Source organism: Ailuropoda melanoleuca, chromosome 8 (genome assembly GCF_002007445.2).
Source record: "Ailuropoda melanoleuca isolate Jingjing chromosome 8, ASM200744v2, whole genome shotgun sequence".
Taxonomy (NCBI): Eukaryota; Metazoa; Chordata; class Mammalia; order Carnivora; family Ursidae; genus Ailuropoda; species Ailuropoda melanoleuca.
The window spans coordinates 38,115,976-38,139,749 of record NC_048225.1 but is presented as its reverse complement, the minus strand read 5'-3'; the positions used below and the strand labels follow the sequence as shown (position 1 = coordinate 38,139,749).

The 23,774-nt window shown below is 42.4% G+C and overlaps 1 protein-coding gene across 7 annotated transcripts in view; it reads left to right on the top strand.

Annotated features, from left to right (window-relative positions):
• FAT3 (FAT atypical cadherin 3) overlaps window positions 1-23,774 on the top strand; it is a 671,276-nt gene that overhangs the window by 122,395 nt on the left and 525,107 nt on the right. For all 7 annotated transcript variants that reach the window (XM_002920733.3, XM_019801263.2, XM_034666166.1 and 4 more), the window contains exon 2: window positions 19,407-22,715. In XM_002920733.3, coding sequence (XP_002920779.1) covers window positions 19,424-22,715 — 3,292 coding nt within the window. In that variant the 5' untranslated portion in view covers window positions 19,407-19,423. The remainder of the gene's footprint in view (window positions 1-19,406; window positions 22,716-23,774) is intronic.

The following is a 23,774-nucleotide window of genomic DNA, read 5'->3' as shown; positions in this document are numbered from 1 at the left end:
GGGATCACGCCCTGAGCCGAAGGCAGACGCTTAACCGCTGTGCCACCCAGGCGCCCCCCTGTGCCTCTTTTTTAATCAGATTTTTTTTGCTGTTGAGTTTTACGAGTTCTTACGTATTTCGGTTATTAACCCCTTACCATATGTATGATTTGCAAATATTTTCTTTGACTCAGTAGGTTGCCTTTTAATTTTGTTGATGGTTTTCTTTGCTGTGCAGAAGGTTTTTATGTAGAGAACACAGGCAATTAACTTAACATTGGTCTTGGTAATGATTTTTTTGGACCTGGCTCCAAAAACAAAGGCAACAAAAGCAAAAATAAACAAATGAGAGTTGAAATGTGTTGTCCGGGGTCACAAGACGAGCAGGAGTACAACTTAACATTTACTTTCCAAATTCAGTTTCTTCAGTTCCACTGCTTTCCTGGGGTTTATGATAAATGGTAAGGACATGACATTGGGTAATGGACAAAAATATGCAAATAAGTGGAATACTTTATTGCCTCATTGTTATTTATTTGAGTAAATATTCATTTGAATGTTGCTATTATGCCTCCAAATGTGTAATTGTTTTATTATTGAGCACATTAGCACTTTTGGAAGGAAGGCTTTAAATATCTGATAAACATAGCAAATATTGAATAATGTGAGGTATTTTAATGAGTTTCCATTGACTTTAGTTTGCAAATTATGGTAATGTAGTAAAGGAAGGGATTTCTTGTTAGGGGGACTGACAGGAGTACAGCGCGTGCACGCGTGAGTGCGTGCATGCGTGAGTGCGTGCATGCGTGTGTGTGTGTGTGTGTGTAAAACATCTTCAGCTACATTTACCAGCTCCTCAGATGTTGTTACTGAACACCATACACAGTTCTGTAAATAAATGTTAAGAAATAAAGCCTGTAATAAAGTACTTTTTCACGTCAAATAAAATGTATACTTAGCAGTGCTATTTGAGATAAGTTTTCAGCCTGTCTCGAGATGTTGTAGACCATGAGTAATTTAACATTGTTTAGTACTCCTGTTGCACAGTTGCACATTCTCTATGGTTGAATGGATAATGAAATGCAGTGCACATAAGGTATGTTTTCTTTCTTCCCTTTTTTTCTAAATGAGAGTTCCGTCGAAACCTCTCTAAGATATTAAAAGTCCTTCTCTGATCTGAATAAATATTTTCTTTTCAGGCAGGCCATATATTATAGTTTGTTTAACAAAATAAAAGCCTGTGGCAGAGGCATATGAGATGCAGAAAATGGTAAAATAGCAGTGGACATTGCCCCCCAGGGTAGGTGCAGAGTGTTATCTTAGCAGTAAACCCTTCCTTATTAAAGTCTCTGTCACAGGGCTTTAGAAGCAGCTGATGTTCTTTTGAACCAAAGTGGCCGTAAAAACTACATCCTCACTTCTTTGCCTTCATCATGGGCTGAGATCCCCCAGTAGCGAGATGCTAACTTTCTTGTTTTCGGCTTCGTAAAATTCATAATACGATGAATACTAAGGGAATGAAAAACTGAATTTGAACTGTGCTTTAAAAAAACGGAATTTTCTACCCTTTATTTTTCAGACTCAATCATTTTTTAATTAGAGGATTAAATATAGTATTGAAATATAACAAGGGGATTGATAAATGGAATAATGTATATAGATAAAGCAATAATGTATATAGAAAATACTAAAGGTAGGATGAATTAACTTGACTAAAGGCCATTATCTTTTCTTAAGCTGGCCTTTTCCTAGTTTGTTGTTCCATATCAGACCTCCCTGCCTCTTATCTATCTGTCCCCTCAATTATATCCCATAAGTGTTAGCTACAAAGCTATAATTTTCCTGACGCGGCCCATCCATCATGAAGCTTCCATGGTCAACAAAATAGGGCAGGGAGTGGGTTCCAGAATTGCCCCTGAATAAAGTTCATGGTCTTCAGTTTGATATTTAAGGTTTAGAGACCTACCTTTAAAGCTTTATATACCTCTTTCCTCATTGTATCCTTGTGTTCCCTCCAGGCCGGCTAGCTTGGGTCCCTGATTCAGTGGCCTCACACTTTCCTACATCTGTGTTTTTGCTTCCTTTGTTTCCTCTGGAGTTGGGGCCAAAAAGATTCCAATCAGTCATTAGAATTCTTTCTGCCTTCTGTGAGCCACCTCCGGATGAGTATATAATACCATGATGGGTGAGAGAGCCTGGGCTTTGAAGTTAGGCACACCCAGGTTGGAATTGTAGCTGTCCTAAGTGAGTGAAAACATGGGCAAGAACCTTGAACTCTTGAAACCTTAGTTTCCTTATCTGTAAAATGAACATAGTGATACTTCATGAATTTATTGTAAGAATTAAATAAAATAATATACGTAGAGCATATATGACCACAGTGTCTGCATTTATTACGCACTCAGTAAGATATTGTTAAACTAGCCTCCTCTTCCATGATGTTTCTCTTTTCCTACACCCACACAGCAATTAGTGCCCCCTCTGCAGTCCCCTTACCCACTGTATCCTTACTCTGTATCACTTGCCATGTTCTATTCCTTTTGTGCCTTCAAGTTTGTCTATTCTAGGTGTTTGACAAATGTTGTTGAATTAAGTTGAGTTGCTGCACCAGTGTACTTAATAACAGTGGGGTTTAAATTATTACTAAAAAATGAGGAATTTTAGATAATTAATGATCTTTGGTCATGCCCCCAACTCAAGAATCATATATTTACAGTATAATAACTGCAAATCAAGCTGAAAATAAACAGAAGTGAGGGCCAGATAATTAAATTAGAAATAGGTAGGAGGTCTGTAGAGGTCAAATAGCTGATGAGAAGTCATTCAAGGTGGAAACATGTCAAGGGTGTTTGGACTTTGGCATCACTGGTTGGAGCTGCACCCTTTTGAAAGTCACAAGGATTCATTGTTCACAGCGATTTCTCTGTGTTTTAGATTCTCATTAAATCATATGGGCAGTGTTAACTTTCTATTAACCATAGCCGTTGGCGTACCGGAATCACTGATATTCTATTAGAAGAGTCAAACTATCAAGTAAGGAGGCAGGTGCCTGCGACCAGGAGAAGGTGTCCTGAGTGCTCAGCGTTTGGCTGTCACTCTGCACCTCTCCTCCTTCTCTTTATATAAAGGATGTGGTTTCCCTGCAAATCCCCTTACCTGGTGGGAAGATTAGAGCCACAAGTCCTAGAACATAATCAGAATTCTCCAGATTCCCACCTTGAAGCATCAAAGACGAGGAAAGCCATGAAAGTTTCTTTCCAACTTTGTGATCAAATTATCACCCCCCCCTACTTCTACCCCATAAATGTATGTCCTCATGTAACGGTATTTTTTTCTCCACTGAGGCAGCAGCCAGAGAGTTTTGAAGACAGGACAAGATGTCAGGAGTACTCCCCAGTTATATTTCACACACTTGAGCTATTAAGCATTAATACTCTTCCCAAAGGATCTCTGTAATCGTGACCCTTTCCTGGTCCCTTTTTCCCTCAAAAACAGCGAAAAGGGAAAAAGCTTTTTAATTTTGCCCCCAGTTAAGTAGATTACAATTGGTAAGAGACTGAGGTTCAAAGTTGAGTTTCTTAGCAAAGTAGTTGACCAGGATTCCAGTATTTACACATTGCCTTTTCTTCTCCTTTTGAGTGATATCCTGCAGACGGGATGGAGAGTCATAAGTTAACGGAAGTAACGCCATTTTATTTGGTAGATAGTGAGAACTGTCTTATGAATGCCCTATGACCTTGTCAGGACCCACTTTTAGCAGGATTCATTTTACACGCCCGCAGAAGAGGCTCCTCTGTTACTGATGATTTTCTTTCTCTCTTCGTTTTTGGATTTCAGTCATCTGTAGAGGGATTCCAGCGAGTGCTCTTGATAAAAGTGTGATTCTTTCTGTGAGTTAGGAGGGCACAGCCTATGTTCAAATAATGCCATTCATCTCTAGCTTATAATTCTTTCCTTGGTAGAATATGAAAACACCACCTTGAGGGGAAAAGATAGCGGCTTCCATTATGGAAAGACTTTGAAACTGCCCCAGGCGAGCATTTGTGAAACCTGTTCAGAGCTCCTCTCTTCTGTCAGTGAAGAGCTGACTCAGATAAGAATTGGTCACAATTAAATTAGGCTTATGTGAGGGAATGTCAAGCTGGAGGGACTGCCCTGTATGTTCACCATTGATTAGACCTGTGGAAATTCTTATCCTGAAGGGACTGTGTGCCAGGATCTTGATGAACTCTGCGTATATTAGAAAGGAGAAGCGCTTACCAGGGTAGAAGTCTGATGATGCCGCAGTGGGAGCATTAGACACAAAGCCATCTCTGTCATCTGCTTACTTTGAATATTCCCGAGAGTTACCTTTAGCCCATTTCCTCCCACCCTGTGTGCTGAGTCCATCTCTGGTTGATCTACATACTTGTTTTTGTTTTAAAAAAAAAAAAAAGGCAGAAAGTCCCCGAATGTCTCCCTCCCCACTCAGACACTGAATGTATTCCCCACTCAGACACTGAATGTATGCAAAATTCCCGAATGACTTGAAATTGAAGGTTTCACTCCTTGAAGTTTTTATTTAGGTTTAAGTAGTTGATTATGGTTTGCTTGACAGGCAGGGGAGTTTTGAAATCGATCGGATGATGGACAGAAGGTGATGTATTGGAGTTATTGTGTACTTCCTGGAGCTTGAGTAAGGTAATCGTTCACAGTTATGTAGTCTGCAAAAACTGCTCCGTCACCCTCCAAAACACTCATGGCTTCACTGAAAATCTCAAAGGTTCTGCATTCTATGCCACTATATAAATCTGATATAAAAAAAGCAAAAGCCCTGACCTTGAAGAAGGCCAATGTTTTTTTTTAAATATTTTATTTTAAATTGTGATAAATAACATGTAACATAAAATTTACCGTTTTATCCATTTTTAAGTGTAGTGTTCAGTAGTGTTAAGTTCTGTAATGTTCAGTATATTCACACTGTTTTCCAACTGTAGACTGACTAATGATTTGGGGGTGGTCCTAGGGCAGAATCCAGGGGACGCACTGTGCCATGTAAATTGTGAATATGTGTTAGAAAAAAAGTGGTTTGGAAATGAAATTAAAGTTGAATCAATGGAGAAGGAAGAAGTAGCTGGAGCAAGAAAATCATTCCAAAATCTCCTCCAAAATGAGATAGACACAAAGTTTCAAAAGAGGATTGATATGTGTTGAGTCATATGGGAATATGTGCCATATAATCTGTACATGAGCTGTGAAGGGCAAAATTATACAAATAATTTATTCATTTGCCTCACTTTTACTTAGTGGAGGGATTATGATGATTTAGACCAGAGCTGATTTTTTTTTTTTTTTGCCATTTTTTATAAAGTCAAATAACCAGGGCGCCTGGGTGGGTCAGTCGGTTGCACGTCTGACTCTTGATTCCAGCTCAGATCATGATCTCAGGGTCCTGGAATCGAGCCCTGCATCTGGCTCTGCACTCAGCAGGGAGTCTGCTTGAGATTCACTCTCTCCCTCTCCCTCTGTCCCTCCCCTGCTCACATTTTCTCTCTCTCTCTCTCTCTCAAATAAATAAATAAATCTTTAAGAAAATAAAATAAAATAACCAGTAACTATTTAGTTGCAAGCCCAAATAATCTTAAACTGCCAAATAACATTTTCTGGTTGCTTCCTAATGATGTATTGTATCCAAGTAAACTCTTGAGTGGGAGAGGTAGGGTCATAAAGTCTATGGCTTTCATTGAAGATTTTATGAGAGTATGGTAAATAAGCATTCTCTTTGTACTTCCACAAACTTATTTTAAAATATAAAAGTATTATAACTATTGGTTTTGGTCTGGAGCTTGGATTCTCACCCTGGCTCTGCTATCAGCTAGCCCCCGGGATGAGTGCTGAGTTCTGAGGACCATCATTCCACCATCCATGGCAAGGCTGCTGAACTTGTGAATGAAATCCCTTCCTCTTCATTTCCCTAACTGTGGAAACACCAACCTTCAAGCCACCGGAGGTAACACAGCAATGCACGAGCTCTGGAAACGGGGTGAGCACTCCTTCTGCATTGACTATTATTCCTATTCCCCAATTCAACAAGTATTGATTGAAGAACTGGCATTTGATCTTGCAGATTACATGCGAGGCAAAGGGTAGGTTGATGCCTAAAATTCTGGTTGGGGATATCTAGTCATTTTTCACTAATCATATCATTTGTTCTTTCACCTAAAAACACAGAAGAAATGGAAGAATGGCATTGTTACTCTTGTGAGCCCGAGAACTATCATCTTTTTCTTTCTTTCTTTCTTTCTTTCTTTCTTTCTTTCTTTCTTTCTTTCTTTCTTTCTTTGAGAGAGAGAGCCAGAGCACCCGCAGGGGAGAGGGGCAGAGTGAGAAGCAGGCTCCATGCTGAGCAGGGAAGAGCATGCGGGTCTCCGTCCCAGGATCCCGAGATCATGACCTGAGCTGAAGGCAGACACTTAACCACCTGAGCCACCCAGGTGCCCCAACATCTTTCCTTTTGACGTGAAAGACAGAAGTTCTTGGAAACAGTGGTGTAGCCTAGTGGATTCTTGAGGCTCAGAAGTTAAAGTGCTTGGTATGCAGACTTTTCTGTTGCTAAATTCTTTGTGAATAATGTTTACTCTTGTCTGTTAGCATTTACTAATAACACATGGACACTGAAAAGCAAACTTCTGGGCTTACAGTTGTAATGGCGAAATGACATTTGCTCATAATGGTCAAATCACTAGGGCTTCTTTCTTTAGTTAAAAAAAAAAAAAAGAAGAAGTGGGAAAGTCCTGCTAAGCACAGCAGTAGAAATCTGCTCTGAAGGAAAATGCAGATCTGAACCCCTTAGGTGGAATGGTTTGGTAAAGGTTAAACAAACCTTCTCTCACTCTTGTGGGACTTTAAAGTAAATTTCATCTACATTCTTGTCAGCTTCCCTGTACAGCTGTCCCTAAACATCTGCTGTGAGTGCTCAGAATGGCTGCTTCCCCCTTTCACAGTTTACATATGCTTGTGTAAACTATTTATTTGTAATACATAATCAGTGGCAAAGTATACTTGGTTCTTAACTACATATACTCAGGGGTGGACTAGAGAAAGCTCTGTGTACGTGGAATGAGAGGACTTGTTTTAAGGCTTGTCGGAATAACAATCACATTTACTTTCCAGCAGCTGTGGATATTAAGGGGTGTTTAAAAATCTGTTTAGGTTCTTGTAGCTTGTGGCACAACTGTGGGAGCTGTGCTTGCTCTCTCGATCCAGGGCGGGGTATGATAGTCCTGTCTTGTACACCAGGCTGCAGAGGAAAATGATTCCCCCCCGACAAAGCCATGGAAAAGGTGAGACTGTTCAAATACTTGGGAGGCTGTGGTCTTAGTAGCCATGCAGAGAAAATTATGTAAACCTCTAGAGAGGTGGCCCTCTATTGACCTGGAAAGATCAATCTTTCAGGGTCTTGATTGTGTTGGCAGAATAAATGCTTCCGTAAAGAGTGAGATCCAAGTCAGGGTGGTGGAAAACTGGAGAACATTAGTCCTTGGGAGCAAATAGGGATTCTAGCTGTCAGGGTGACTGATGGCCTTGCCACACGTGAATACTTCCTGGAGAAATCAGGTCACATGGCTCTACCACTGAAAGGTGAAGGTTTCTTCATTCTGTGTTGCGGATGGGGAGCTCAGAATGTAGCCAGGTTCATATTGTGGGGGTGGAAGCCATCCCAGCCTGAGTAGAGGGGAGCTCAATTCTTATCACCAAAATACCCACCGCTGATCTCTCTGGGGCTTATCTGGGGACCATCTCGGTGGCAGCAGAGGGACTCTGTGCAGTGTCTCTGCTGTGAGCTATGCTCCTTGGGAAACATTTGTTTCTACATACTTGGGTCTACCCTTCTCGAAAGAATTGCCCTAGTTCTTGTAATCTAGCCACAACCTCAGCACTATTGACATTTTAGGCCAGAAAATTCTTAGCTTGGGAGGCTGTCTCGTGCCTTGGAGGATGTTTACCAGCACCCGGCCTGCCTGTACCCACTAGATGCCAGTAGTCACCCTCTCCTTATCGTGACAACAAAATATCTGCAGACATTGGCAAATGTCCTCAGTTAAGGACAGTTGGGAATCACTGCTTTAATTCTACACTTTCTTGGGGTATCATAAGACATTCATAGTCCATCCAGAGCAAATTATTTATCGGGTACTCACTATATGCCAAGCAGTACATTTGGTGTGGAGAGACAATGGTGACCATAGGAGACAGTCCCTTCCTTCAGATAGTTTATACTCAAGTTGGGATAACAGATATTAATCGAAGAGTCTTGCTAAAATATAATTAAAATGGTAATAAGCTACAAAGGAAATGTTCTGGGTGCCGTAAGGACATATCACAAGAGGCCACAGCTAGTCTTGGGGATCAGAGACACGTGCCCCGAAGGATACAGAAACTGGGGTTACTGACCACGTGCATGCGATTCCAAGATGGGGAACCAGGAATGGGATGAGAGCAGAACTCAGGTGTAACAGCACGAGGAGAGTACCCGATATGATCTGCCAGGAACTGAAAAAAGGCTAGTGTGGCTGGAAAACAGAGTGGTTAGAGATGATAAGAAAGCAGTCAGGGCCAAGCTTGGCAGAACCTTCTCCCTGTTGACAGTTTTGGTCTTTGTTGTCCGGAGAGCGTAGGGAAGATGTTGCAACGTCTCAGTGGGGGTAGGAGATTGCCAGGTTTTAGGAATGTGAAGGGCTGGTTGTAGCAGAATGCTGTGGAGGAGCAAGCGTGATGTGTCGGGCCAGTCAGGAGGTTGACACTATAGGGTTCCTGTCCTCTCATCACAGACAGACAGCGCCTGGACCTTAGTGACACCCTCCTTTCCTCATTGGCCATGAAATTTGATTGACTCCACCTCCAGAAAGCCCTGGATTTGAACTCACCGAGTTCTTATATATTCATTTTCTTTTTGAACCTAGTACATTTGACTGCTTTCTCTGGTCTGGCTTTCAGTTTCCAAAAATGGTATCAGGATTCCAAGGAGGAGGGTGGGGGAGGACCTCAGGAAACCACCTCATTAGCCACACCCAGCACGCCGGCTCCTAATTCTGTCAAAATTGCAGTGGGTAGTAGTAATCACAGAGGTGCAGAAAGTACTTCGCTATCTCAGGCCAAGCTCTCTTGACCAGCCTTGTCTGGGTGCTTTTGGCAGGTATTCTCCACAGATAGGCTCTGCCCTTGGCCTTTGCCTTTCCTCTGTGGCAGCCCCTCTGGAGCCCAGAGCTCTTGCCAGGCTCTGAAGCACTGAGTGGTCTCCCACGTAATCCATTTATGGCTGCTTTGGGAGAGGAAGTCTGGCCCGAACCTAGTAGAGAGGGCTCAGGATGGTAACGCTGAGAATTGCTGACTAGGTCCTTGGAGGGTCTTTGATCACTCCTCCATCCTCTATATACAGACATGTCTCCAAATGCCTTTTGCCCCTCTCAAGAAATACGTTGTCCTAAGTGAACATCCAGACCCCACTGATGCCTGAGTCTGTAGCCGTGACTTTTTACTGGAGATGGAGGGTAGCTGATGCTCATCTGTTCTCGTTGCCCTATTCTCAGGAGTAGACCTGTGTGTAGTCCCCTGTGGGACTGAACCTGCGACCCTGGTCTCATTAGCATGGCGTACTAATCCAGGCCACGTCGGCATAAACCCATCCATCAATAGTAAATAGCCATCATGGGGAGTGTGGGAGAACTGAAGGAACCAAATTTGCATTTTTGCCTTGTTTGCTAAGACATAGCTTTCAGCGATGGCGATGTGAGGAGACGTGACTGACAAGATTTCTTGGCTGTCAGCAAACTTCCAGGCTGCATTTCTTGACCCACTTGTGAGCTCTTTGAAATCCTGGCAACACTAATTGTTGCCTGGTCCCAAATAATCTTCTTTGCCTCCTCCTATAATATAATTCCTACCTCTCTCCTGAGTGTGTTCCTCTTCCATATGTCAAGCTGTTTTGTTATCTCTCCTCCTTTTTGAGTTTATCAGGATTGCTGCCTGAGATACTTTTTTTCAGGTCTCACCAATTTCCTGATGTATTGTTTCCTTATTTCTTGCACACTTATTCCTTGTATTCTTTCTTCCCCATCCTTATCTGCCCGTTGCCGGCCTTCATGAGGCGACACATCAGTATTAGCCTGTTGTCCAGAGCTCCGTGTGGATCTCTTTCCTCATTAGGTTCATTTAGCAATTCTATATTGTATACGGTATACAGGGCTCAGTACTACTGCCTTTCCTTCTGGGGAGACATTCAGCCAAACACGGAGACATTTCTGGAACTGCTGTCTGGAGCTCGTGGTCTACTTTGTCCAGAGTAAGACCTGGTCCCACGTGTAACCTTGGAGAAATTTGGAATTGAATTATATTCTCCCGAAAGTCATCTGCAGTCTTGAGGATGTTTTGTTGTTTATCACATCTTCCTTTGGCTATTCAGATCTTTCAGAACAGGGAAACCGATACCCCCTTTCACTCATTTAGGTCCTGGAGCTCTGTGTACCGTCACCCCCCACCCCCACGCACAGCCCTTTCACAGACATATTCACTTCCTCTTGCCCTGACATTACCACCACTTACCATGGCAGGAAAGGGATGTGCTGAGGGTAGCTCCCCCGCATTCTGCTTTCCTGACTCCTGATTTTACTTTGTAGAATACCCTTTACCTTGAAGGAGAATCACTTTTAAAGGAGAACGGCCATCGGGATGGCTAAAAGGATGTTAACATTTGGAAATAGGGCAGGCCGCAGGGACTTAGCACAGCAGTAAATGTGGATTTTATCAGAATGTTGCAAGCAGAGGGCAGCTTTTCCCCTCACCTGCATTCTGCCCTCCTAACTCTTGGACAGAACACTGTTTAAAGACGTTGTTCTGTTTGAAAGTGTTTGGATTCTATTCTCTTTCAGGCAGTTATTCCATAGTAAATGCTGTTATTTGAAAAAGGTTTTTTTTCCCCTTGCTTTTCTTTATCTCTTTCTTTCTTTTCTTTTTTTTAAAGAAATCTTGAGCATAAGTGAATACTAATGTATTTACCCTTTGGTTTCTGTCAGCAAGGCCCACCAGAGAAAAATTGAAATCCTGCATTTTTCTGGAACATTTTCTTAGACAGCCAAGCATAGGAGCAAATTATATCCTCTCCACACATTTTTTTTTCTTTTACCCCGTGACGAATTTCTTTCTCCAGAGGGAGAAATGATTTTTTAAAAGGCTTGAACAACATGCTAATCTTTCCTTCTGATGGCCCCTGGTTGAATTACCCCTGAATTTGAAGCATTTACTGATGAAATGATACTTGACATTAACCAGTGTTGTATGGAAATATTTCTAGTACCTGGGGAGAAAATAAAGGAGGGTATTCATAACACTGCCGCTGTGTGGCTGAATCTTCCATTTTTCTCAGAACCACCATGAATTACACTTGTTTCATGCTGACTGACTTTTCTCCTGAGACACTTTTAGACAATAGAAAGATTTGCACCACTGGAAAAAATTAGAATTTACAGTATTATAATAATGAAAAAGATTGGGTTTGGGTAACGGTCTGCTTGGTTGGTTGGCAGAACCAACCGGAGGCTTGGGTTTGGAAATTTTGTCCTTGTTTAGACTGACAGGAGGTGATATCATATCCTTGTAAAGCTCTGCTTAGACTTGGGGCTCAAGGAGACAAGAAGGATTTTCCAGGGAGGAGTGAAATATGAACGTTGTTTTAGGTTTTACGTCGCAAGAGTATTTTGGATTTGGCAAACTGCTTTTCACCGTGGACTTTAGTGAAAATAGATAACAAAAACTATGAGACTATGCGGGTGATGATTTAACATTGATAAGGTTCTTTCCCTCATGCCAGTCTTTGTTATTTATAGTTTTTGAAACTTCTGTTTTTCTTAAAGATTTTATTGTTAAGTAATCTCTATACCCAACGTGGGGCCCGAACTCACGACCCCAAGATCAAGAGTCGCACTTTCCACCGACCAAGTCAGCCAGGCACCCATTTGTTTTTCTTTTTAATGAGAAAAGAGAAGAGCATAGCCAGCTACGGAACAGTTGTCTCATTCTTCAGCTGGAACATGGAGATGTGTTTATATAACAAGTGTTGAAGCCATTTCTTCAGGGATAACTCCCAGCTTAGTTGAAATGAGAATCCATACCCAGTGATACGGTGTAGGAAGAATAATGAACTCGTCTGAAGAATCCTGAGATTACATCCCACCTCCAAAGCTTTCCAGGCAGCTCTTTGACCTGTCTGGGCCACAGTGTCTAGCTTGGATTCAATCAGTGTCTCCCCAGCTGTATTCCAGAGAATACCCTTTCTTCTCCCGCAGGTGGCTGTTATGTGGGTGGCGGGATGGGGAGGAAATTTGTGATGAAATAGATTTTAGAAGTTGTGCATGTTATCATACACCTTAGAATCACAGTTCACGTAGTGTATTTGTGTGTGCAAGAGGTATTCACTGAGTCCTGACCATGTGCCAGGGAACTATGCTTCTGCTAGCGGAGATACACAGCAGACACCATGCTTTCATAAGGAGACAGCAAAGCAGGGTAAATTATTAGAGGTGACTAAGGACAGGAGCGGGGGAACGCTTATTTTGGAGCATACGAAAGGCTCCAAGAAGTTCTAAAGTAACAAAGTTGTTTATATTTATTCAATCTGCATTTCCTAAAATGTTGTTTTTGTTCCATACCTATTCCTATGTCATAAAGTAATGTGTCATGGGACACGGTTTGGGAAATGGTGGGCTAGCTATTTACCCAGGGTCCGTAAGTTTTATAATCATAATTCCTGATTTGTCCAATGATTCATTTAGATCTTTTCTCTGGAGCATGTTCTAGAGTTCCAGTGGATGCTGACCAGACAAATTTTACTCCACAAACGCTCATCAAATTGTTGCCTTTTCCAAGCCCTTTGTTAGATAGATACTGTAAGAAGAAGAAATAAGGGAGATTATTGTCCAGTATGTAATTTAAAAACACACACAAGTAACTTTAATACAAGGAAGAAAATGCTATCAGAGAGAGGCGTATAGATAAAATATAGACAAGTTCAGAGTGGTTTTCAGAGTATGGCTGTGCCAGGACTAGCATCTCCTGGGAACTTGATGGAATTATAAATTCTCCAGCAACTGATCCAGAAACTCTAGGTGGAGCTCAGCCCTACCATGATTCTGATGTTCTCTAAAGCTTAGGAGTCACAGCTTAAGAACCGGAGCTGACTTTGGGGGCACCTGGGTGGCTCAGCTGGTTGAGCGACCAACTCTTGATTTCAGCTCAGGTCATGATCTCAGGGTGGTGTGTGGGGCTCTGTGCTCAGCTCGGAGTCCACTTGAGATTCTCTCCTTCTCCCTCTCCCTCTCCTTCTGCCCCTCACCCAACTCACATACTCTCGCTCTCGCTCTAAAATAAATGAATAAAATCTTAAAAAAAAAAGGACTGGAGCTCACTTTTGAATGGGAATCTCTGGGATTGCTTCATAGAGCAGGTGACATTTTAGTTCAATCTAAGAAGATGAATAAAATCCGTAGAGATGAACAAGTAGAGACCTATATTCTTAAATGAGGCGGCAGCAGTGGGTCACATTCACAGGAGAGACCTGAGGTCCAGTTTTAGCTTTTTTACCGGTAAGCTGTGTGACCCTGTCCCAATCACTTAACCTTTCCCAATGTGGTCCCTCCACTTTAAAACTAGGGTGTTGGACTAGACAATTTTACAATCCCTAAGACTGTAAAACTCAGTGAGTTTACGTGGCCCTGGTTCAGTATACCATAGACAATCTGAATAATGACATGACATGAATTATTTGTGACCTGAATGCCTAGTATATTATCCTCTGCACTCTCTACCTACGGTGGTTTGTATTAAGAAAACTACAGAGTAAACATTTTTTCTTCTCTTCAGGCAGCCATTAGCGTCAGCCAGAGAGTAAAACTTTATTCCCAGATGTGTCATGCAGACAGTCTACAGCTGATTTCAGGAGCAAGGACCCAGAACACAAAGTAGTACCACGAGGATGGTAATTCGAGCAGTATCAGAACAGGCTGCTCTGGAAGGGGGGCTTTGGCCGTGTCTGGCCGTGCTGGGACTCATCACGGCAGGGAGAAATCCTGCCAGAACGCCTCAGGAATTAAATGCCAGGTCTGAGGAGTAGCTCCTAACGCAGGTCCGGTTTCCTGAGTTGTAAAGTATCCGTGTAGGCGTTGGAGTCGGTTACAGAGGTTCGGTTACAGAGGTGCGGCCACAGCCCTTGACCCAGGCTACGAGGCACACGCCTTCTCTGGCACTGACCCCAACCCAGGGTGGGCGTCTGGGGTCTGTGAAAGGATGGCTTTCTTATTAGGGCTGGGCTACCCCGGGGATGGTCTACCTCTTGACCCTTTATCCATACCTCATTTTCCGTTCGTTTTCTATTTTGGATCCCTTCTTCTGAACGCCTTCGTAATTGTGATGTCAGTTAATATTTATGGAACGTTTGCTGTGTCCCAGACACACTTACAAACCTGTTACATGACAGTGGGAGCTCTTATAATCCCTAAGCTGAGACTTAAAAAGGTTTAAGTATTATCCCAATGTCACCCAGCCAGTCAGTGAGAAAGCCTGGATTCAAGTCCGGGTTCTCTGACCTTGGGGTCTGCTGTAGTAATCATTTGCTTTCCATAAAGAAAAGACATCTTTTCCTTTACCTTGGATGGGCCATTTGCTCTTGGGAAAGGAAGAGTCAGAGGAGATTGTAAACCCCTGCCATCCTTATCTCCTGACTCACAGATTTTGTCTTCTCTAAAAACTGCCTTAGTTAAGGATAATAGCTAACAATTGTAAACTTATCATGTGACATGAACTGTTTTAAGTGCTTTCTTTTTATTAACTCAAATCTTTTTTTGGTAGGCACTATCATTCCCATTTGTGAGCAAAAGAAACTGAGGCACAGAGAGGTTAAATAACCTGCCCGACGTAACACAGCTAGGAAATGGCAGAGCTGGGATTCAAACCCAGGCAGTCAGGTGCCGGAGCATGTGTCCTGGAATCCCTGTGCATACAGCCCGTGTGTTAGCTTCTGACTCAGTCACCAAACAGCTTCTAACACAAGTGGTCTTCATCAGGGATGCCAGGGAAGGGGGAGGCCCTTCAGAGACCAACTTTGTTTTTTGTTTTACAGCCTATCATAGCACATTTCCCAAGCACCCTCTCTGTGTGCCAGTAAAACCCTTTCAAAATATAGAAGATAAGAAGAGATGGGCTGGTGGGGTGCCTGGGTGGCTCAGTCATTAAGGTCTGCCTTTGGCTCAGGGTGTGATCCCGGCGTTATGGGCTCAAGCCCCACATCAGGCTTCTCCGCTGGGAGCCTGCTTCTTCCTCTCCCACTCCCCCTGCTTGTCCTCCCTCTCTCGCTGGCTGTCTTCTCTCTCTGTCAAATAAATAAATAAAATCTTAAAAAAAAAAAAAGAAGAAGAGTTGGGGTGAAAATAGAATGTTCTTGCAAGATGCCTTTTCTAGTGTTCAGAAATCCCAGCGATTTAAGGAGGCCTGTTTAATGATGGCAGAAAACAGCTTCCCCTGGTTACTGGAGCAAGCAGAGGCACCCTGCTGAGTCCAGGCTCTCCCAGAGAGGTGGCCTTTTTAAGAACTGTGAGCTGCCCCAGAGGTCACTGGTATGTATTCATTCCTGGAAAGAAAACTCTGCATGCCCTTCGGAGTCTCAGGCCAAGATCCACTCTTTCTTTTAGCTCACAGGGCAGGATGGGTTGGGGGGAGACACAGCCAACTGCTCTGAAAAATAAATATCTCCAAGATTGATGGCTTGATGATTTCTTTGGAGATTATATCAAAAAATATTGATTATGTTACTAAGTCGTAGAAAATAGGCTCTGAGGTTGGGAACTAAGTGCTTTGTTTAAAATAGTCCAGAAGCAGTAGAATAAATCAATGTGCAGAGCATCTAAAACACCGTAACTATCATACTGGCTTCACAAATAGCTTGGCTTCAGTGTGGAAAAGCACACTGTTTTTTTTTTTTTTTAAATAGCTTAACAGTTGTCGTAGCATGCTAAAAAAAGAGGAAGCCAAAATCATATTCTGGTGTTTACTTTGCAGAATTTTATAGAATTCCTCACTTTTAGCACTCATTTATTTTCTAAATCAATGGAGAAAACTGCAGGCTTTTAAAATAGTTGGAGCTAGATAGGACTCTTTTTTTTCCCCCAAAATAAAGATACCAAAACTCGATGACATATTTTGGTCTCCACAACTGAAGCTGACAAGCTTAGTCCTGCTCAGGATTTTGGAGTTAAATCCAAATTTCTGTACACAACAATACTGTCCCATTTCAGCATGGTTTGTAGTGTTTTTCTACTTGCATGTAAGACCACTGACTCTGTTTTATAAGGAAAAAAAATTGCAGCAGTGTATCCTGCTGAAAGAAAAACTCAGTATGCAAATATTCCAACGTTCGAAGAGTTAAATCGAATGATGATTTTTCATATTATGACAGTGTTCTGTGCTGTGAAAGATTCATTGGAAGGGTTTCTAGAAGTAACTGTCCCTCTGGGCACTTAAATGTTTACTTACAGTTAACAACTTAGAGGAGGGAGTAGCACCGGGGAGATTAACAAGATGTCGGAAGGCGAAGATCCCTGCAAAGTGATGATAAACCACAGCCCTAAAATTGTTACATAACTCAAAGAAAAGCTAATTCAGTTGAAACACTTTTCCATGTGGTATCAGCTCTGACCTGGGGGTCCTGAACTTGGTATTAGTGAGTCTCTTTATCCTTATGGGTCTCGGTGTCCTCATCTGTAAACTCAGGAGATCAAACCAGATGATCTTTGAGGCTTCTTTGAGTTCATATAACTTCTTGATTCTGTTTCCAGAAGTGAGAGGCGTATTTTCTGGGATTTGGAAACTGACATGTTAAAGGCCTCTGGGCCCCTGCTTACATCAGTGCCTTGATGTCCTGTGTGTCTCCTGTGTGCGAGGCATGGTGCTGGGTGCTGGTAATAGATCGATGCATAGACACAGCCCCTCTCTTCAGTCAGGGTCGAAAATGGGGCTGTGAGATGGACTAAGAAAAGTTCGTTTGAGCTGAAATTACCATCAGGGCTGTTTTCTTCCCTGATGACCACAGAATCCAGACTCTGTTGGCAACGTATCAACAAAACCATGCTTGTAGGCTGTGCCCTTGGCATAGAACAGCTAGTGGGAAATAAGGCGGAAACTGAATTTGTATTTCCCTGGAGATGCTGGGAGTAACCCCAGTTTTCTACGTTGAGAGACTATCCATGGGCTCTGGTCATTTCCTGTAAGAGCGTTGTCTCATTCCATTATGTTCATAGTGAACCTAAAAATACCTTGTCTACTTTGGAGCATTCTCAGATGATGAAATAAGAGTGTATTGTATTAATAAAACTTCTGCTGGTTTACATCTGTGATCCCTAAGGAGGGCTCTGTCACTCCCCTATATCAGCCAAGGGTGCTCCACAAAGAGGCAGCACTAAATGCACCGGTCCCGTGGGGCTCTCTGTTCTCCGGGGCAGGATTTTTGAGCCTCCGACTCTCTGCTTCACACACTTACCATGTGAGCCGCTTCCTAAGGACGGACAGCCAAAGCAATTGCATGTGAAATTAACTTCTTTCCTTTTATTAAAAGTTATCTCATCTTTCCACTTTTCATTTGTACCATCTATTCTGCCTATGAAATCCCTATATTAAACTTACTCTTTCTACTGGCTACTCCCGTTTCCTGAGTTGCTTCAACAGATGACAGCAGCAAGGCATATTTCATCTTCCGTGGAACCAAGCAAATGCTTGCCCAGAAATCGGCTTCAGAGTCCTCTGTGAGGCAGAGTTTGGAAAAAGAAATGAGAAAGCCTTGGGGGGTGTGCAGCGGGCTTGTGTTCTAATCCCAACTCTGCTACTAGGAAAATGAAGTTGTCTAGTCTCATCTACTAAAAGTGTATAATAACACGTCTTGCCAACTCTGGGTATGAAAGTATTTTGTGAACTACAAAAGCAATTGATAATATTTTAAGATGTTAAACTTTTCTAAGAGATTTTTCAGCTGATAGCTGGTAATTGGAGCTAGTTTAAAACCAGAAAGGAGATAACCACGTAGACATGCCATAAATTTATCATACAGTGACTAGTTCGATGGAATTAGATCATGTCATATGTGCTTCTAGGGGGCCTGAATTCTCAGCCTCATGATTTTGAATTGTGTATAAATTATGGTCAGTTTTAAAGTCAGCACAACAAAAGTTGATGTTAATGCCTTATAAGTATTTCCTTAAAAGTTCATAGTTATAGGGGCGCCTGGGTGGCACAGTGGTTAAGCGTCTGCCTTCGGCTCAGGGCGTGATCCCGGCGTTATGGGACCGAGCCCCACATCAGGCTCCTCTGCTATGAGCCTGCTTCTTCCTCTCCCACTCCCCCTGCTTTTGTTCCCTCTCTCGCTGGCTGTCTCTATCTCTGTCAAATAAATAAATAAAATCTTAAAAAAAATTCATAGTTATAAAGGTAATTATATAACCATTGATGAACCATGTTACTTGAAAAAATATTAGAAAAGCAAATAATCCCCCAGATCCCACAACACAGTTAATCCTTTTTAAATGTAAAATTGAAGTTGTGCACTGAAATGTTTAAGTAATAATACAATCATAACCACCCATACTGTTTTATGATCTTTTTTCCACTCAGCATTATATCTTACCACATTTGAAAATGTACATTTTAGAAATAATTATTTTAATGGCTGCATCGTATTTCACTTTATGAATGCACTGCAAATTATTTGATTCTCGATTGATAGGCAGGTAATATCTTTTCAATTCTTTTGTCTTTTAAACTGTACCTTAAATGTACACTTTTTTTTTTTTAAGATTTTATTTATTTATTTGACAGAGAGAGCCAGCGAGAGAGGGAATACAAGCAAGGGGAGTGGGAGAGGAAGAAGCAGGCTCCTAGCGGAGAAGCCTGATGTGGGGCTCGATCCCAGAACGCTGGGATCACGCCCTGAGCTGAAGGCAGACGTTTAACTACTGTGCCACCCAGGCGCCCCTAAATGTAGACTTCTAAAAGTAAATGTCTAATTGCTTCCACTAGGTAATTGCCTAGAAGGTAATTCTAAGTGAAAAGTAGCTGCATTTTTTTTAAGGCTTCTTCTAAATACATAATTCTAAATTGACCTTCAGAATGCAAGAAATCTTGTACCGATGAACAATTTCAGCAACAGTATTAAAGTGTGATTTAAAGAACTCAAACAATATAAAGTTAAATCCTAGTGAGGTATCTTAATTTTTTTTTCTCGTGTTGACATTTTGGTAAGAAGATTTTATAATGAAGTTTTAAAAAAGCACTGTTTTATCACATCGAGTTCCTACACCTTCTGCCACTTTCCTGTAGGTTAATTTATCTTTTCTCTCTCTCCCCCCCCCTTCCAGGATGGAGGTATGATACGATGGATAGAACTATGGGATACTGTGTGGGTACACGGCCTCCCCCTTCTTGCCTCATCCTCCTGCTTCTCAAGCTTCTGGCCACGGTGTCCCAGGGGCTGCCGGGGACCGGGCCCCTTGGCTTCCACTTCACGCACCCCGTGTACAATGCTACCGTGTGTGAGAACTCAGCCGCAAGGACCTACGTCCACAGCCAGGGTAGAATGGGCATCACTTTAATAGACCTGTCCTGGGATGTCAAATACAGAATTGTATCTGGAGACGAGGAAGGCTTCTTCAAAGCGGAGGAAGTCATCATTGCAGACTTCTGTTTCCTCCGAATAAGAACTAAAGGTGGCAATTCGGCCATATTGAATCGGGAGATTCAGGACAATTATTTATTGATAGTAAAAGGTTCTGTCAGAGGGGAGGATCTGGAAGCATGGACCAAAGTGAACATACAGGTTTTAGATATGAATGATCTGCGACCCTTGTTTTCACCCACAACGTACTCTGTTACAATAGCAGAAAGCACACCTTTAAGGACTAGTGTTGCCCAGGTGACCGCCACAGACGCCGATATCGGCTCCAATGGAGAATTCTACTACTACTTTAAAAACAAAGTTGATCTCTTTTCAGTTCACCCCACAAGTGGTGTCATCTCTTTAAGTGGGCGGTTAAATTATGATGAAAAAAATAGGTACGATCTGGAGATTCTGGCTGTGGACCGGGGGATGAAACTCTATGGAAACAACGGCGTGAGCAGTACTGCGAAGCTTTATGTTCACATTGAACGTGTAAATGAGCACTCCCCAACTCTCCATGTGGTCACTCACGTTCCTTTCTCGCTGGACAAAGAGCCGACGTATGCGGTGGTGACAGTCGATGACCTAGACGAGGGGGCCAATGGAGAGATTGAGTCTGTTTCCATTGTGGCTGGGGACCCTCTAGATCAGTTCTTCCTGGTTAAGGAAGGCAGGTGGATGAACGAGTACAAGATTAAGGAGAGAAAGAAGGTCGACTGGGGGAGTTTTCCTTATGGCTACAATCTCACTCTTCAAGCAAAAGACAAGGGGTCACCTCAGAAATTTTCAGCAGCGAAGATCGTCCACATTGCCAACCCCCAAAGAGACACTGTCCCAGTTAAATTTGAAAAAGAAATGTATGATGTGAGCATTAGTGAATTCTCCCCTCCTGGTGTCGTGGTTGCTATAGTAAAATTAAGTCCCGAACCGCTAGATGTGGAATACAAATTATCTCCTGGTGAGGATGCACAGTACTTCAAAATTAATCCTCGGTCGGGTCTGATTGTCACAGCACAGCCACTGAATACTATTAAGAAGGAGGTTTATAAGCTGGGAGTGACAAACAAGGAAGGAGATTTGAAAGCACAAGTCACCGTTGGCATAGAAGATGCGAATGACCATACCCCAGAATTTCAGCAGCCACTGTATGATGCTTTTGTGAATGAAAGTGTCCCAGTGGGCACAAGTGTTCTGATGGTTTCAGCGTCCGATAAGGATAAAGGAGAAAATGGGTACATCACCTATAGTATTGCCAGTCTGAATTTGTTACCATTTGCCATTAACCAGTTTACAGGTGTTATTAGCACAACTGAAGAATTGGATTTTGAATCCTCCCCAGAAACTTACAGGTTCATCGTAAGAGCCTCTGACTGGGGTTCGCCATACCGCCATGAAAGTGAAGTAAATGTGACTATTCGAATAGGAAATGTCAATGACAACAGCCCTCTCTTCGAGAAAGTGGCTTGCCAGGGAGTTATTTCCTATGACTTTCCAGTTGGGGGTCATATCACAGCTGTTTCAGCAATTGATATTGATGAACTTGAACTTGTAAAGTACAAAATCATCTCTGGAAATGAACTTGGTTTCTTTTATTTAAACCCAGACTCTGGTGTTTTACAGCTTAAAAAGTCACTGATGAATTCTGGCATCAAAAATGGTAATTTTGCCCTCAGGATTACAGCAACCGATGGAGAGAATTTTGCCGACCCCATGTCTGTGAACATTTCAGTCCTACATGGGAAGGTGTCTTCAAAGAGTTTCAGTTGCAGAGAAACTCGTGTGGCTCAAAAGCTGGCAGAGAAACTACTCATTAAGGCAAAAGCAAATGGGAAACTGAATCTGGAAGATGGATTTCTTGACTTTTATTCAGTTAATAGGCAAGGACCACATTTTGACAAGTCATTTCCTTCTGATGTGGCTGTGAAGGAGAATCTGCCCGTTGGGGCCAACATCCTGAAGATCAAAGCCTATGATGCCGACTCTGGCTTTAATGGAAAGGTGCTGTTTACAATATCTGATGGGAATACGGACAGTTGCTTTAATATCGATATGGAGACTGGGCAGCTTAAAGTCCTTCTGCCAATGGACCGAGAGCACACGGACCTCTATCTCCTTAATATCACTATCTATGACTTAGGTAATCCACAAAAATCTTCATGGAGGTTGCTGACCATCAATGTGGAGGATGCTAATGACAACAGCCCAGTTTTTCTCCAAGACAGTTACTCAGTTAACATTCTCGAAAGTTCAAGTATTGGCACTGAGATAATTCAAGTGGAAGCCAGAGACAAAGACTTGGGTTCTAATGGTGAAGTGACTTACTCAGTGTTGACAGATACACAGCAGTTTGCTATCAACAGCTCAACTGGAATCGTCTATGTAGCCGACCAATTGGACCGGGAATCTAAAGCGAACTACTCTCTAAAAATAGAAGCCAGAGACAGGGCAGAAAGTGGCCAGCAGCTGTTTTCGGTTGTCACTCTTAAGGTTTTTTTGGATGATGTCAATGACTGTTCCCCAGCTTTCATTCCCAGTAGCTATAGTGTGAAGGTTCTTGAAGATCTCCCTGTTGGCACTGTCATTGCTTGGCTGGAGACCCATGATCCGGATCTTGGGCTAGGGGGTCAAGTGCGCTATTCTTTGGTCAATGACTATAATGGGAGATTTGAAATAGATAAAGCAAGTGGTGCCATTCGCTTGAGCAAAGAGCTGGACTATGAAAAGCAGCAATTCTATAACCTAACGGTTCGGGCCAAAGACAAAGGGCGACCGGTCTCTCTGTCATCTGTTTCCTTTGTTGAGGTGGAAGTAGTCGATGTCAACGAAAACCTCCATACTCCCTACTTCCCAGACTTTGCCGTGGTTGGATCTGTAAAAGAAAACTCACGCATAGGAACAAGTGTACTGCAGGTGGCTGCCCAAGATGACGACTCTGGGAGGGATGGAGAGATCCAGTACTCCATCAGGGACGGCAGTGGTCTCGGAAGGTTCAATATAGATGACGAGAGCGGTAAGTTACTAGTTTGTGCCAGAAGTGTTGTTTCCCATCTCATGAGTTACAACGTTGGAGAAGTAAAGGAATCTTCTCCCACTGAAACAGAATGACAAATGAGTTTGCATTTGGTGCAGAGATGAGTCAAGTGAAAGCTTTTCATCAGAACGTGTTGGTTTGTAAGAAGACATGTTGATAAGTGGTTCTAGCCATGGTTTTCAATAGGAGTCTTGTTTCCTGTTTGCTTTCTTGTTCAGCACCCTTACCAGGTTATCTTTTGATAAGCATAAGTAATTTTCACCTCTGTTGATTGCACTTCTGACCTTCACTAAATTAAGGGCTCTGATAAAGTAAATTACATTTGAATTGGCTTTAAATTAGAAGTGTGAAATGGATTTTCAAATGGGTCTTATACTAACTGATTTTTCCCTTCCCAGCAAAGCTTTGCTGAAGTGGTTTGGTAGCAGTTTCTTGGCCTTTCATATTTCACGGGCACATCTGGCCTTTGAACGACAGGGATTTGCACTGGAGATACTCAGTTAATATGCGGCAGTGTGCATCTACAAATGTTTTCATGAGAGGCTAGAGGGGGCATGTTGTGGATTTTACTCATAAAAAATGGATTTTAAGATTTTATTCATGAGAATTGATTGTTTTATAGAAACATTTTCAAATATGGGACAAATCGCCCCAATATTTTCATTGTCCCCCACCTATTTATTCTTTTCATCATAAATACAGATACGCGCACACACGCACACACACACGTTTTTCTATTCTTTTTTTTTTTTAAAGATTTTATTTATTTATTCGACAGAGATAGAGACAAACAGTGAGAGAGGGAACACAAGCAGGGGGAGTGGGAGAGAAAGAAGCAGGCTCATTGGGGAGGAGCCTGATATGGGGCTCGATCCCATAACGCTGGGATCACGCCCTGAGCCGAAGGCAGACGCTTAACCGCTGTGCCACCCAGGCGCCCCACGTTTTTCTATTCTTGTTATTGTTGTTATTTATCTTTAAACAGACATGTACACAGACATGTGCACGTGTGTGTGTGTGTATGTTGCTTGATTACCA